The sequence below is a fragment of the Danio aesculapii genome, chromosome 13 (assembly GCF_903798145.1).
Source record: "Danio aesculapii chromosome 13, fDanAes4.1, whole genome shotgun sequence".
NCBI classification, from domain to species: domain Eukaryota; kingdom Metazoa; phylum Chordata; class Actinopteri; order Cypriniformes; family Danionidae; genus Danio; species Danio aesculapii.
In genome coordinates, this window is record NC_079447.1 from 27,164,880 (window position 1) to 27,179,075 (window position 14,196).

The 14,196-nt window shown below is 39.8% G+C and overlaps 1 protein-coding gene across 2 annotated transcripts in view; it reads right to left on the reverse strand.

Annotated features, from left to right (window-relative positions):
• Positions 1 to 273: 273 nt before the first annotated feature.
• The window catches only part of bcl11aa (BCL11 transcription factor A a), a 78,529-nt gene continuing 64,606 nt past the window's right edge, over positions 274 to 14,196 (reverse strand). For both annotated transcript variants that reach the window (XM_056471415.1, XM_056471416.1), the window contains exon 3: positions 274 to 5,622. In XM_056471415.1, coding sequence (XP_056327390.1) covers positions 3,524 to 5,622 — 2,099 coding nt within the window. In that variant the 3' untranslated portion in view covers positions 274 to 3,523. The remainder of the gene's footprint in view (positions 5,623 to 14,196) is intronic.

The following is a 14,196-nucleotide window of genomic DNA, read 5'->3' on the forward strand; positions in this document are numbered from 1 at the left end:
TCTGTGCCACCGCATGACTATAGATGTGTTAAAAAATAATATATACATATATTAGAGTCCTGATCGGGAGGTAACGTCCAATTCCGATCAAGTCTGAAACCGCATGACCGGACCCGATTTCGATTTCCGATCACGTGATCGGATGTGGACATCCCTAGTAAAAGAGGTTTGTGTGTGTGTGTGTGTGTGTGTGTGTGTGCGTGTGTGTGCGTGTGTGTAAAAGAGTAATTTCCTCAAAATGTAGAAAGAAATCTTGCCCACCAGACACGAATATATGCTTTAATTTTTTTATTAATTGTTTTCAATAAAGGGACAAAATTGGTTGGTGAACAGGATAATGTAGACAACTGCCAGAAAACACAGACAGTGGTTTCTCCAATAAAACTTAACATAGACCAGAAACAAAAACAACAAAAAAGCAAGTCTGTCAATGACCTTTGGTCATTTTCTTTTTTTAAAAAACTAAAGAAAAACAAAATGAAAACAAACGAAAATGATCCATTCTATGTCTCCGTTTTGAACAGAGTATTTAAGCAATAATAAATAGTGACTCCCATTGAAAAAGATAAAGTTCAAGTTCAAGTTACAACAAACAGCTCTCATAACAGGAATAGAAAAGGCTGATAACAAAATATTCCGCATTGCCATTTACAAAAGAGTATGAACTTAAGTGGGCTGCTCCTTTAGTTCCATTTCATTTTTAAATATGCTTTGCATATGAAAGTCGTCCCAATCTAAATATAAAGCACCATTTAATATTTGGCAATGAAAAAAACAAAACAAAGAAAACACCTGCAAAACAGTGATTATTTGAACTCATTTATTTGAACCTTTTTTTTGTTGTTTGTTTGTTTATTTACTGGTATTTTACTGCATATGAAGTTAGCTTTTTTTTCAAGATGCTGGAATGTATTCAGGTGAGACAGGTGAAAAGACAGAAGCACACTACAGAACAACCCAACATTAGCTTGCTGTACTGCATACAGAATGGCAGCAGAGGAGATTTTAAAAAAGAAGAACAGAAAAAAGATATGTACAACCACCTGTTTTAGCTAGTGTGGACATTCTCAAAAGACTCCTCGGGGAAACCATTGAATGGCCTCCTTTGTACAATGCCACATACTTAAATTTTTTAATTGGATTTTTTTCTGTTTTCTTTTTTTAAACATACAAATAATTCGCACTATATTATCCTGCCAAATTAAAAAAATATACCGTGGCAGCTTGTTGTTTTTTTTCCACTACCAAAAAAGGTACAATAATACCTTTTGAGAACAAGCAACAGTTAAAAATACAAGCCTCAATATAAATACTGTAGTACCTACACTAGGTGAACATTTAATTCAAATACCATTCTAGAAATACAGAAGAAAGTAGACCATAAATGTGTTTTAGCATAGGAACTGACATGATGTGCATTTTCCTATATTTAAGTTTCTCTATTATATATTTTATATATAATCTTAAACCTTTCCCCAATGCAAGTTTGACCTGAAGAGCTGTGAAGAGCCAAGATGAAAAAGAAGAAAGAAAGAAAAAGCAGGAAGAAAAGAAAGGAAAAAGAAAAAGAAAATCACAGATTTTTCCCATTTTATATATATCGTAATCAAGTCTTGAACACCACCAAGACAAAAGAGAAACAACCAACTTAAATACAGTTTCCCCTAAGATAATGAAATGTAACTTTTTTAAAAAAGTCTTTTTATTTTCATACTTAAAAAAAGATTTGTACAAAAAAAAGTTCTTGCAGTGAAAGCAGCAAGTTTCAATTGTCCGTACTTTGTCAAGCACTGTGTGCTTTGACGCATTAATATTATCTCAGACTTGGGCTTTATCTTTTATGAGGTGAGAGGAGAAGTTGGCTTTTTTACATTAAATAATGACACCATGTTTGATTCTTTAGGAAGTTTTCCCTCTCGTAAATACCTGTAAACTGGGAAACTTTAACAGTGCACTTCTTTGTCCAACAAGAAAGCAAACGTAATTTATACTCTACTAGACCTCCAATTAGCATTACTTAAAAATAAGAAAGGGCAGAGTGGCAGGTGCTGTCTAAACACCAAAAACATCACTGATGTCTTGCAACAATGAAAAAACAAAATTAGAGTCTCCTTGAATGTCAGCTTGTACCACACTATGTGTGAAACTCAAATAAAACAAAGGAAAAAAGTGACGTGTATGGTTTTCCCTCTCTCGCTCGCTCGCTCTTTCAGGTTCATTTAGTCTTTTAGGGAGCTCAGACATAGGCAATAATAAAGAAATAAGATTTTGACTTAGACCTGTAGGCAATTCATAGTTAATCATCACTGACAGCTGCAAATATTTCAATGCTTTCTTAATAACCAATTCTCAAGTGTACATTACATTAGTTTGCTCCAAATGCCCTCAGGTGTTCCTTCGCAATGGATGTTCACACTAACAATGGCCATCAAAGAAATGTCAAAATGTGATACTGAAGATGAGACTTGAACAAACACAGAAAATTATTTCATCCAATATGATTGTGGATTGAAAACTAGTACCGCTAAGTACAGTACCTTCAGATAATAGTAAACAAGGCGGAATCCCACACCATATACTGCATGTGCTATGCCCAACGAAAGGATACGTTTTCCATTGGTACCTAATGATGATTAACTACAAATTTCCTTCGCTTTTTGATTATTACTACTTCTCTCCAAAGTCACAGTTGACTGTAGCAGTCAGGTACTTGATGCAAGAACCTTATGAGGATCCAAATCGATCCTTGTGTAATGTCTAGCTGAGACTCCAGAATTCCAGCAAATGAGATTAACCAATGCAATTTTACGATATCCAAGGCACTCTTTTTTTTTTTGTTTGTTTTACCAAATGATAGTACAAATTCAAATCTCAATGCTGTTTTCATTCAGAAATTCAAAGGCTGTCATTACTTTTATTCTGTAATAGGGGCCAATTATTATTTTAACCCTATGTGGACAGAACATCTTTTTGAAAGATTAGTTTAAGTGCGATATCCAGCCCGTCCAAAGAGGGTTAAGCGATAGCCTGCAGTCTTCCATGTTACAACACAAACCTGTACATGATATGTATTACAGAATGTATGCAGCATGGTTTTTCTTTTCTTTTTCTTAGATCTCAAAAAAAGAAAAGCAAAGGAAAAACATTTGTAAAATAATGAACGATAAAACAGCAACACATTTACTAAACAACTAACCAACCAGGGACAATTTATTTTTAAAATTAGCCAAAATATATCATGCATGCTGTCAAATCTTCCAAAATGTGAAAGAAAAAAGAAAATGTACACAACATGTAAATTATTGCACAAGAGAAAGGCTCCAAGTTTGCGTCAATGCAATAGTATTGCCCCGATACAGATCATGCATTCAACGGTAAATGAAAAAGGTGTGCTGGTGGTGCCAAGCACGTTGTCTTAGCCGCCACTGGACTAGCGAAACAGGGAAATCTACAAGGATGAGGGTGGGAGTGGGCCAAGGTGTTATTCGCTGTTAATAGGCAAGTGAGCCACCACACTCCACCGCTACTCAGTTTTAATTTCGTTGTTCAATGCGCGGTCACTGTGCCATTTTTTCATGTGTTTCTCAAGGGTGCTGTACACACTAAAAGGCATCTGACAGATTTCACATTTGTAAACGTCCTTGCCCACTTGCCCGTGCGTTTTCATGTGCCGTGTTAGCTTGCTGCTCTGGGCGCAGGCGTAATTGCAGAGCTCACACTTATAAGGCCTTTCGCCCGTGTGGCTGCGCCGGTGCACTGTCAGATTGCTGCAGTTTTTGAATATTTTGCCACAGAACTCACAGGTGTCAGTGCGACGCCCATCTTTTGAGCTGGGCCGACCAGGACCCCCGAGATGTGGCGTGCTGCCGCCACTGCCAGTCCCGCTGCGGCCCGAGACCCCGCCGTCCAGGTCCCCTGGTGGCGTAGAGAAGCGCAGGCTTCCATTCTCTGAGGAGTGCTCTGAAGATGAGGCGAAAGGCGATTGTCTGGAATCCCCGAAATTCAGAAAGGGGTCCTTGAGCTGCCTAGAAGCAGCATAACCAGCCAACCACTGGGAATAAACATTCTCAGTGTTGGGAATTGTAGGGGTGGAGAGATCAAAGTCCTTCTCCAGCTTGATTCGTTTGGAGAAAGGGCTAAGTGAACTGGGACTACCAAGCAGGAGCTTCTTGGACAAGCCCACAGAGGCAGATTCGCTGGGAGAAGAGCCTCGGCCATTGATAGCTGAGCCGCAACCCTCGTCCACTCTGTCTGATTCTAGAGCCGAATCCTCATCACACATGTCCCTATGTGCATCATTGTCAGAGTTTAGGGCTCCCCGCTTGTGTTGGTGAAATGCCTCACTGTAGTGCTGCATGCTGGCAGCCAGGCCCATGCCCTGCATAACCTCAGGCAGTGAGCGTGGAATCCCATCCTCGCCCAGACGCCCACCGTTGTTCTCGTGGTGTCGTGCAGCTTGAAGGTTGAGACCGAAGTGGTAGTTGTTTCTCCCTCCATCTCGGTCCCTATCCCTCTCCCTCTCCCTCTCTCTCTCCCTTTCCCGTTCCAGCTCCTCCTCTTCTCCTTCCTCTTCTTCCTCTTCCTCCTCTTCTTCCTCCTCCTCCTCTTCTTCCTCTTCCTCCTCCTCCTCTCCATTTTCTGGAATCATGCGGTCATTTTCACTCTTGAATTTGGCTACCACAGACTTGAGGGCATTACTGGCACTACCCACCAAGTCGCTGGTTCCTGGTTCAGGGGAGCTGGCTGTGGACAAGCCATCATCGGATTTGACCGTTGTGGGCGATGACTTGTTCATGTGTGTCTTCATGTGCCTTTTCAACTTGCTGGCCTGCGTACAAGCATGGTCGCACAGATGGCACTTGTATGGTTTCTCACCCGTGTGACTGCGTCGATGCACTATTAAATTACTCTGGAACTTGAAGGTTTTCCCACAGAATTCACAAGACTTGGTCTTCATGGGCGTGTTGGACTGTTGGTTGAGAGGGGTTGGGGTGGACTGGGAGCCAGAGGGTGACTGCATGGAAGGTAGGGGAGGGGTGGAGAGAAAGGGCGGCTTGGTTCCTGACTGGAATGGTTGTAGTAGCCGTTGCATAGGGCTGGGCCGATTAGGTGAAAGAGGAGGAGTTGACCCTGAGGTGTTACCAGCAAGCTCTCTCAACCTACGAGAGAAGTCCATAGCTGGGGGATCCATGGGTATGGGGTTGAGGCGTAGCACCCTGTCGAAGGCACTCGGGTGGTGGGTGGCCAAAGCCAGCTCCTCCGGGCTCAGGTGCTCCATGCGATGAGGGTCCAAGTGATGACGAGGTGGAGGGCTAAAAAGAGGCGGCGTAGGAGGAAACCGCCCCTCTCGCAGAGGGGGCCCATCACGTCCAGAGTTCGGTATTCGTAGGAGGTTGAACGGACTTCCCTCCGGGAGATGGATGCCATGCAAAGGAGGCTGAGAGGAGCAATCCGCGCCCATTCCCGAAGGAGCTCCCACTCGGGGTGTGAGCGGACTTCCACGTTCACTCTCAAGGTAGATTCGGAAGCCATGAGTGTTTTGGGCGTGTTGCAGGAGAAACCAAGCACTGCTGAACGGCTGCTTACAGGTTGTGCAAGTGTAGCTGCTGGGCTCATCTTTACCTGCAAAACACAAAAATAAAATAAACGTTAATTCTCTAACAGAGCAAAAGGCAGGTAATACCACTCATTTAAAGGAAAACCATCAAGATAACAGATCTGCACCCTGATTTTTCACACTCCTTCCATTTTCAGCTGTTTCCTCAATGCTACACATCTGAGCTTTAATCATTTATGAACTTCCCTTATCACCCGCTTAGATCCCAGACCTGTGCTGCCCCCTATACTAACAGTCTCTCATCGGCTTTAGCCCCTCAGCAGGCTAAAGTAAGTATCACACAGCAGTAAACATTGTTCTTATTATAAACATGCTCCCAAACAGGACTGTAGGCCAGAACCCAGTGGAGCAAAGCTTTTTACAACATAAGACCAGACAAAGCACTAGTATTCCAGCAGAGAAAGGCTGCGTTGGGGTTTAGCTCAGGTCTTTGCATGAGGTGATACACTCCTGCTTTGGGTCTTGTAACAGTTGTCAGCAGGACTGTAAAAGCAAACAATACTGCTTGCTCGAGCTGAACGCTTTCATCCATGTACCAAAACAGATGAAGCAGGAAGCATACCACAAAAAGAAAATTTGGAAGGACTACAATAATAGATCCTGTAAAAAGAGCAGCAGAGGAAGCACATATAGTTAGGATTTGTTAAAGGTTACAAACTTCAGGTAACTTAAGGTACTAGTATGTTTACTGTAAACAATGAAAAGATATAAACTTCATTTGATAATTTGTCTTCTCTTCAAATGCAAGCTCTTAAAAATGAAGTAAAAATGGAAATAAAGAAAAAGTTACAGTAAAAAGACACAACTGAAATGGTAATGCATGTGGACAACTGTCACAGCAAAAGAACATTTAAAACAATTGACTTTCAATGGCACTTTTACAATGACCTGTGATTTTCCTCTCATTGCATTTGTAATCTCATTTCATGTTTCTGACTCCTCCACCGCCATATTTAGGATATTAAATAGGAAGGAGGCTAGCCTTTCAACATTAAATACGCTGATGCCTGATGCCAAGCTATCTATTTATTAAATATCTTTATGCCACTGCATGCTGAAGGAACTGATATAGTGTGTTCTAAATGTAGATAAATGACAACCAGTGGACCCATACACGTCATGATTTTGGCAAGTACGATGCAATCCTGGATTAACATCTATGTGATGATTAACATCATTTTTGTTCGAATATGTAATCCATACCTATTCCTTACCCCTAAAACAAACCATAACTGTAAATTATTCCTAAAATCAGAGCAATTGGATAAAAATAATGTAGAAGTGCACAAACTTAACCGTAAGCCTAAACTTAACATAAATGTTAAACGTATCACTTAATTTTGATTGACAGATTGGAATGTTGTTCCAGGATCAACATAGATGTTAATCCAGGAACATGTCCTACTTGGTGAAATCAGGTTAATGTGGACGCATACATTTAATTTTGTTTTTACATTTTACATTGCATTTATTACTACTATACACGTTTAAAATTGTCTTAATTACACCCAAAACATATTGGAGGGGAAAAAAAAGAAAAACCTCTCTCATGAATATGCTCAAATCTAAATGTTTTATCTAGTCCAGATGGAAGGCTGTCAAAAGCTACAGAGCCATTTTTGATAATTACACTGAATACATTCCTAAATAAAAACAAAATGTTATAAAGTGCTGCAAATGGCATTTGCACCATCAACAGGTAAACAAGCAGCAGGTTCAGGGCGTCTATAGTTAAAAAAACACACGATTAACTGACAAATGGCAATGAAATGGATATTTTCATAAGGTAATGAGTGACAGTTTGAACTTTGAAAATTACCAACGCTAAAAGCGATGTTACATGCAAAAGGTACAGATATCTACCTACGCTCCCAAAAAAAACGCAAGGTCAAGCGGTCAGGAAAAGAGCCATCATCCACACAGGAACCACAACAACAAACAGCGAAAATGGACAGGGGAGATGGATTTAACTCCCCCCAAAAGCCAGAGGTCTCTAAACTGCTATCATGTACTGTTTACAACCATCCCAAGAGAAAGAGAGGGAGAGGGGAAAATGTAAAAAATGGAGAGATGGCGGGAAGAAAGGCTGAAAGAGGTGCTGAACGGAGCCGAACAGGCAGCATGCACTCTTTCATCTCGTTTGTTTTCCTCAGAGGGGCTTTCTCTGAAGTCTTCAATAGCCAGCAAAGCATGTAACGAGGCAAGGCCTTTCTGCTGCTCAGAGGAGGAAAGGCAGGCCAGAGCCACTGTGGGTTTTCTCGGATAATCCTGTTAATGCACACAAATGGGGGTGGTTCTGGAAGACACCGTGGCGGGCAGACAGCCACCTCCGGACATCGCTGCACCCTTTTGTCCGGTCATCATTTTATGTCTGGCTTGGTACTTCTTTAACGTGGTCAACAACAAAAACCCACCATGCTCATCAAGGTGTGAGATAAACACATGATCATATTTAGGAGCAACCATTATACAAGCAGAGCTCAAAATAGTATAAAACATGGTCATGTGTGTACAGTGCTCAGCATATATGAGTACACCCCTTACAGATCTCTCATTTAAATGAATATTTTCTATAGGAAGCTAGACAATATTATATTTGTGCATATACATCAGATTAGTCAGTACTGAAACCAAATCTGGAGCTTATCTAACAAAATAACAGTCCAAAATTAGTTATATGTTAAACAAAAATATTAAATACAAATTAAAAAATATAAAAAATAAAAAAAAGTATAAAATTTTGTTGAAATTTTTGTAATTTGTCAATTTTTTTCAATATTTTACATGAATTTAACTGTATTATCTTTTTATTTCTAAAGATGTTCGCTGACTAAAATATTATTTTAATAAATATATCTATTTAATAAATCTGTTTTGTTCAAATGCACCAAAATATATGATATTTGTTGATAAATTGATTAAAAAAAATCATTTGCAAAATGGGGTGTACTCAATTATGCTGAGCACTGTATACTAGTGTTTCACAAACTTTGTTCATTTGAAGCCTTGTATGGCTTTGTTCCACTTACATATATGAAACATCAAACAAATACATACTGTTTTGAGATATCATTCATTAAAAGTAGCACAATCCACAAATATAAATAAATAAGACAGAATGTATCTGCAATTTGACAAACGTTTAAAAATATACCAAGGTCCCAAGAGAGCAACGGTGGCGCTATCACACGCCAGCTTTCAGCTGAGAGAGATGGGCAGCAAAGGAGGTGACGCTTGGTGTGAACAGAGAGAAAAATAACAGCACACTGCTGCTCTATGGCCCTGCCACCCACGACACCTCCTGACAATCTCACTCATGACCAACAGCTGAAAGCGCTGCAACCAAATCAAGACTGCACACTACTTTATATCAGGGGGGTTGATGCAAAGGCCAGCTAAATTATGGATCATTACAATCTGCAGAAATTACATTTAATTGCTGCCACCTGCAGAGGGTTTAACCTAGTATACATTTTTGTATTATCATGCAAAGGGTATTTTTTCACTCCTGTCACACAGCCGTAATGGCTATCTGTTGTTGTGGAGGTTGCGAGAGAGTTTTAATTTGCCTCCAACACAACACCCAATTTCGCTTTCAAAACGGAGGCCTTGGATTCTTTAAATAGACTTTGAGGGTCCATTGGCTCCTCACCAGCCACAGGGATGTTCTGAAGGACAGGTTAGCGCATCTCCATGTTTAACAAGGGCCCGCTTCATTTCATTACACATGGCAACACTCGGCGGAATATGTAATCATCTTTTTCACATGACATTTTGAATATCCAACTAGACAAATAATTGCGGCAATAATTGATAGCTTCGCGCAGGCGGCGGTATTATTGACTGGCGTGCCTTGCGCAGGCAACCGGCGAGTGCCATGCGGACATCGTGCTTGGCACGCTCACAGCCAGGTTCTTCTTCTGACAAAACTGTCACAATCTGTTCGGATGACGGGAGTCGGCGAGCCACCGACAGGTGCTCCAATAATCTGCTATTAGACTCTGAAGATTTTACTGGGTGGAATTAAAAGCAGCAGCCTGCCAAAGAAATTAGCCTCCCCCTCCTTTCGGTCTAATTTTAATTTTCTCAAGAGACTTGAAAGAGTATTCTTTGTGTCATTGACTGTCTTTTTGAGAGAAGAACCGGAGAGCGGAGCATTGGAGACGTTGGATGAGAGGTAAAAGAGACTCACAGCTGTTTAATGTAGTTGACTACTGCTCCCGCAATGAGAAGCTAATCTGTATACTCAGAAAAAAAGTCAGACTTCTTCTAATTTTCACCAATTCCTCAGTTAATTAGAAAGCTCTCCAATTTGCAGCGAAAGCGGGTCAGTCCGGACAAGCTGGCAAGCCACTGCGTTTGAGGCAGAGAATGCCGGTGACAGTTGTTGGACTGGTCTGCGGGAGCTGGCAGCGGCAAGGCTACTTACAGACGGATGCGAGCGCTCAGTGCATTGCTGGCAGTTTTTACACAGGGAAATGTCAGAGCAATGTTACAGCACAGAGCCACGGGAAAACAAGAACACCCCCCCTCTCTCTCTCTTCCCCAAACTGCCAACCACATCCTCACAGGACCGACTAATCCAGCTAAATCGGCACACATACACACACACACACACACACACACGCATTAAACTGCAGTTAGATAAAGCCACACTAAATGATCTTGACAAAAAAGTAAGGCTGTATTACAGAGCGGTGATGGCTTGGCAGAGAGTGACTGGTGCCCATGGTGAAACCGGAGACACGGAGGAAGGAAATATGTTGCGAGTTCCCCATTCCCCCCTTGCTGAGTCTTGCATCTTGCGCAGGAAAAGTGTAGCACACCAAACAGATAACTTTACAGTGCAAAAATAACCAAAAAAGTGTGACTTGTGCAAATTTCAGACAGCTCATCTGGGTCAAAATCCGGCTGGCGGACCGGTCAGCTGGATATTATTGCACTCGCACACACGTAACCTGTTTGCTGACACTCGAAAGGCATTGTGTTAGTTACACAAGTGCATTTACAAATGAGAAATTGTCATCGCAATTTCATTAAAATACACTTAAATACAGCTAAGCGCATTGAAAGGGATGGATTTATCTTGACTGACACACGTGGATGACTGACACGTATAGATGGAGTGTGTGTGTGTGAGTATTTGGAGTAATGTCTGCTGTTGGCTTTGTTAAGAGACCGGGGTGCATTTCTATGTGTGCCGTCTGGATCGATGGCGCTGGCAGACTAAGATGAATGCCAGATTAAAACAGCTCGGGCAGCCCAATATCCCCAACATGCAGATTCATCCATTGTTCTTCCTCCCACCACTAGAAAACCACCCCCCTCACTCTCTCTCTCTCACACACACACACATATACACGGCGTCCACAGCAAACAAAAGCACCGGATACGGACGCTCTTGCGTACAGCGATTCAAAACCTCCTACATGCGAAAGCGCAGGTCATTTGGACAGTTGCTGGCATTTCGCGAGCTGTACTCTCAGCCTTCCATCTCGACAGCTTCACTGCTGTCACTAGCCCAGACTGCAGCTCCTTTTGTTTTGTCCTTGACGATTGTGTTAAGATTCAACAGCTCTCAGAGATAATGGTAATTGAAGTAATGCAACAATGCAGTAACAGGATTACTGAATGCAGGGGGAGAAAGGACAATGCCATGTAATATCATTTTTGAATTTTATCAGGGGCTTATGCTTTCAAGAGCCTCTGCATATATTTGCGTTTGAGGTGTCCCTTCACCTCTGCACCTGCTCAAATCTCACAATTATGACATTACAATTTTTGTATTACATTTTCATAATGAGAGTGAAGCACCACGTACGTGAATCCTGTCAAGGCTGACAAATGAAATTGATTTTAGAAATCAATCAGTGTCAAACTTTTGAAATCAAGAAAAATCGACACATTTTTTAGGATCAGAATGTTTTGTTTTTGACAGACGACTCTTACACTCACCAATTATCTTTTCAAATATAGGGTAAAATTGTGAAATAATACTGCAATTTCAAATAGCTGCTTTGTATTAGCGATGCACAATATATTGTTTTAGCATCGATATCGCAATGTGCGCCTCCGCAATGGTCCCATCAAAGGATCTCATTAGTTATGTTTCCATGCACCAATTTTCATGTGTATTTTGGATATGCACATAAAAAAATTAAATAAATAAATATCGGTTGATAGAAAAATACCAAGGTGCACATAAATGTTGAAATTGCGCATAAAAAATTGTCTGCCCACAACTGAGTCGGATAAACTTTTTATTCGATAAGAAAAGTTGCGCATAAACTACAATGGAAACACTTTTACCAAACAAATTCCAGTATGTGCATTAAAAACGGTCATGTGATTTTGTTATAAGAGATCATGTGATGATAAAAATGTGTGTGTATGGACAAACCAGCAGGCTGAGCACTTTGTAAAACATCTGACATGTTGTTTTGGTCATTCTAAAACGGCGTAACCATTTCAGTATTAGTGCTATTATATTATTAATTAACTCCAGAACTGTCAAGAGCATCTGCGGTTTGCGTCTCATAGCTTCAAATTCATTCCGTGTCGGCATCATCTTCTGAGGTGAAAGTCATTTATTAAATAAAGAAAACATTGATGCAGCTTCTCCTACCACAGAAAATCCCGTTTTTACTGTTGATATTTGGTGCCAGTTAATCAGGAAGTGACAATTTTATTCTCTTTGACTCATTGTATGGAAACGCTGCTTTATTTGCACATCTTTTATGCGATGATCCAATTTTGCGCATAAATTGAATTTGCATTTTTGGATGGAAACATAGCTGGTGTCAAGTATGGACTTTTGTTGAACAGGAGCTTGTAGATTAATGGCAAGTTTTAACCATTTAAAGTTATTAATTGCATTTTTTTTTCCTGTTAAACACATCAAGTGAGTTTAAACCATTTAGGCACAAGAAACAATTGCATTTGTAGTTTAACAAACATACATTTTTCCAGTGAAAACTACCAAGTGTCATTTTAAGTTATTTTTTTAAATATGTGTGTCCAACTGCTATTAAGACTTACCAGACAAATATAAGCATTTTTTCTCTCATTTGTATGATTTTTCACCACTAAAAATCTAGTTTAAAGTTAAATTGATTAAATATTGAAAATTAAAATTTGAATTTAGAGCTTTGATAAAAACAAAATATTTACTGTTTTTTTAAAAGGGGCAGAACTACTGTATGCCCTGCCCTCTCTTTATGTTTTAGTTGAGATTACGTCAAATAAAAAACGTGCATTAATTTAATTAACTAATTTTAATCAATTATGCATAAACATTCCTCTATAAAGGCCCAATCCCAATTCTCCCCCTTAGCCCTTCCCCTTCCCCTTACCCCTACCTCTCGATTTGCGCGTTCACGTAAAGAGATAAGGCCAACCCAATTCTCTTTAGCTTGAAGACGTAGGGCTAAGGGGAAGTGCTAGATACCCCTCGAAATAGAGATTTTCAGGACCACACTTGAAACCAAGCAGTAAGAAAATTTCCCAGAATACATGAGCCACAACGGCAGCATGGCTGCACACGGAAGTGTGGAGATGCACAAATTAGTATTTTTTGTCGCTATTACAAGTTTTTACAACAAACAAGCATATGTTTTAATATATTCATAACCGTGTTTGTGTTTTACCGTCATGCTTTTTTTAAAAACTGCTAAAATAGTAATCCCACAACATACTTTCACATCTGTCACTTGATAACACTCAAATATCCTGTCAGAAAAGTCTAATGACTGGGAATGGCCTTTTTACAGTGACTGATATAATGTTAATGTTTTTGTGTGTTTATATAGATGAATATGGCCACGGTGTAAATGCACAGTACAGTTATGATCTTATAGCCACATTATATCGCTATGATAACATGAAATATGCCTTCAGTGATTTCCTGAAGATAAATAACAAAAAAATATCGCAACTGGAATAACTACAACAGTCGTGATCGTCGATCTCATTTGATGCATGAGATCGCAATGATATATGATGACGTGTGCAGGTGTTGTAGAGCTGTCCCATTTCTTAGGGGTAAATTGTGAAGCCCTTCCCCTATAAGGGCCAAGGGGAATGAAAAGGGAAACGAGTAGAGGTACAAAAATAAAATTGGGATTGGGCATTCTGAAATAATAAAGTATTCAAAAAAAAGTGTTATTCAATCTATTTACTGAAGTACATTTCATATCGCAATGTATATGGCTGAAAAACAAAATATTGCAATGTCAATTTTTTTCCAATATTGTGCGCCCCTACTTCCAAAAACTATTCATTTCTTTTATTCAAAGTCAAATTTTTAGCAGCCTTTTCTCCAATAAAATCATTCTAATATGCTTATTGAAAACACTTACACTGCTTTATATTTTCATGAAAACCACAAAACTTTTTCTGGATTCTTTAATGAATATAAGGTTAAAAATAACTGCATATACTGTATGTTTTCAAGATTATACATTTTAATCCCTTTTGCCTTTGATACTTTAATATTGTGCTGTCAAAAATCATCTTTAAAAGTACACCCATAAACAATAGCAGTGTTTTTATCAGATATCCATTTTCTCTGTTTTTAACTA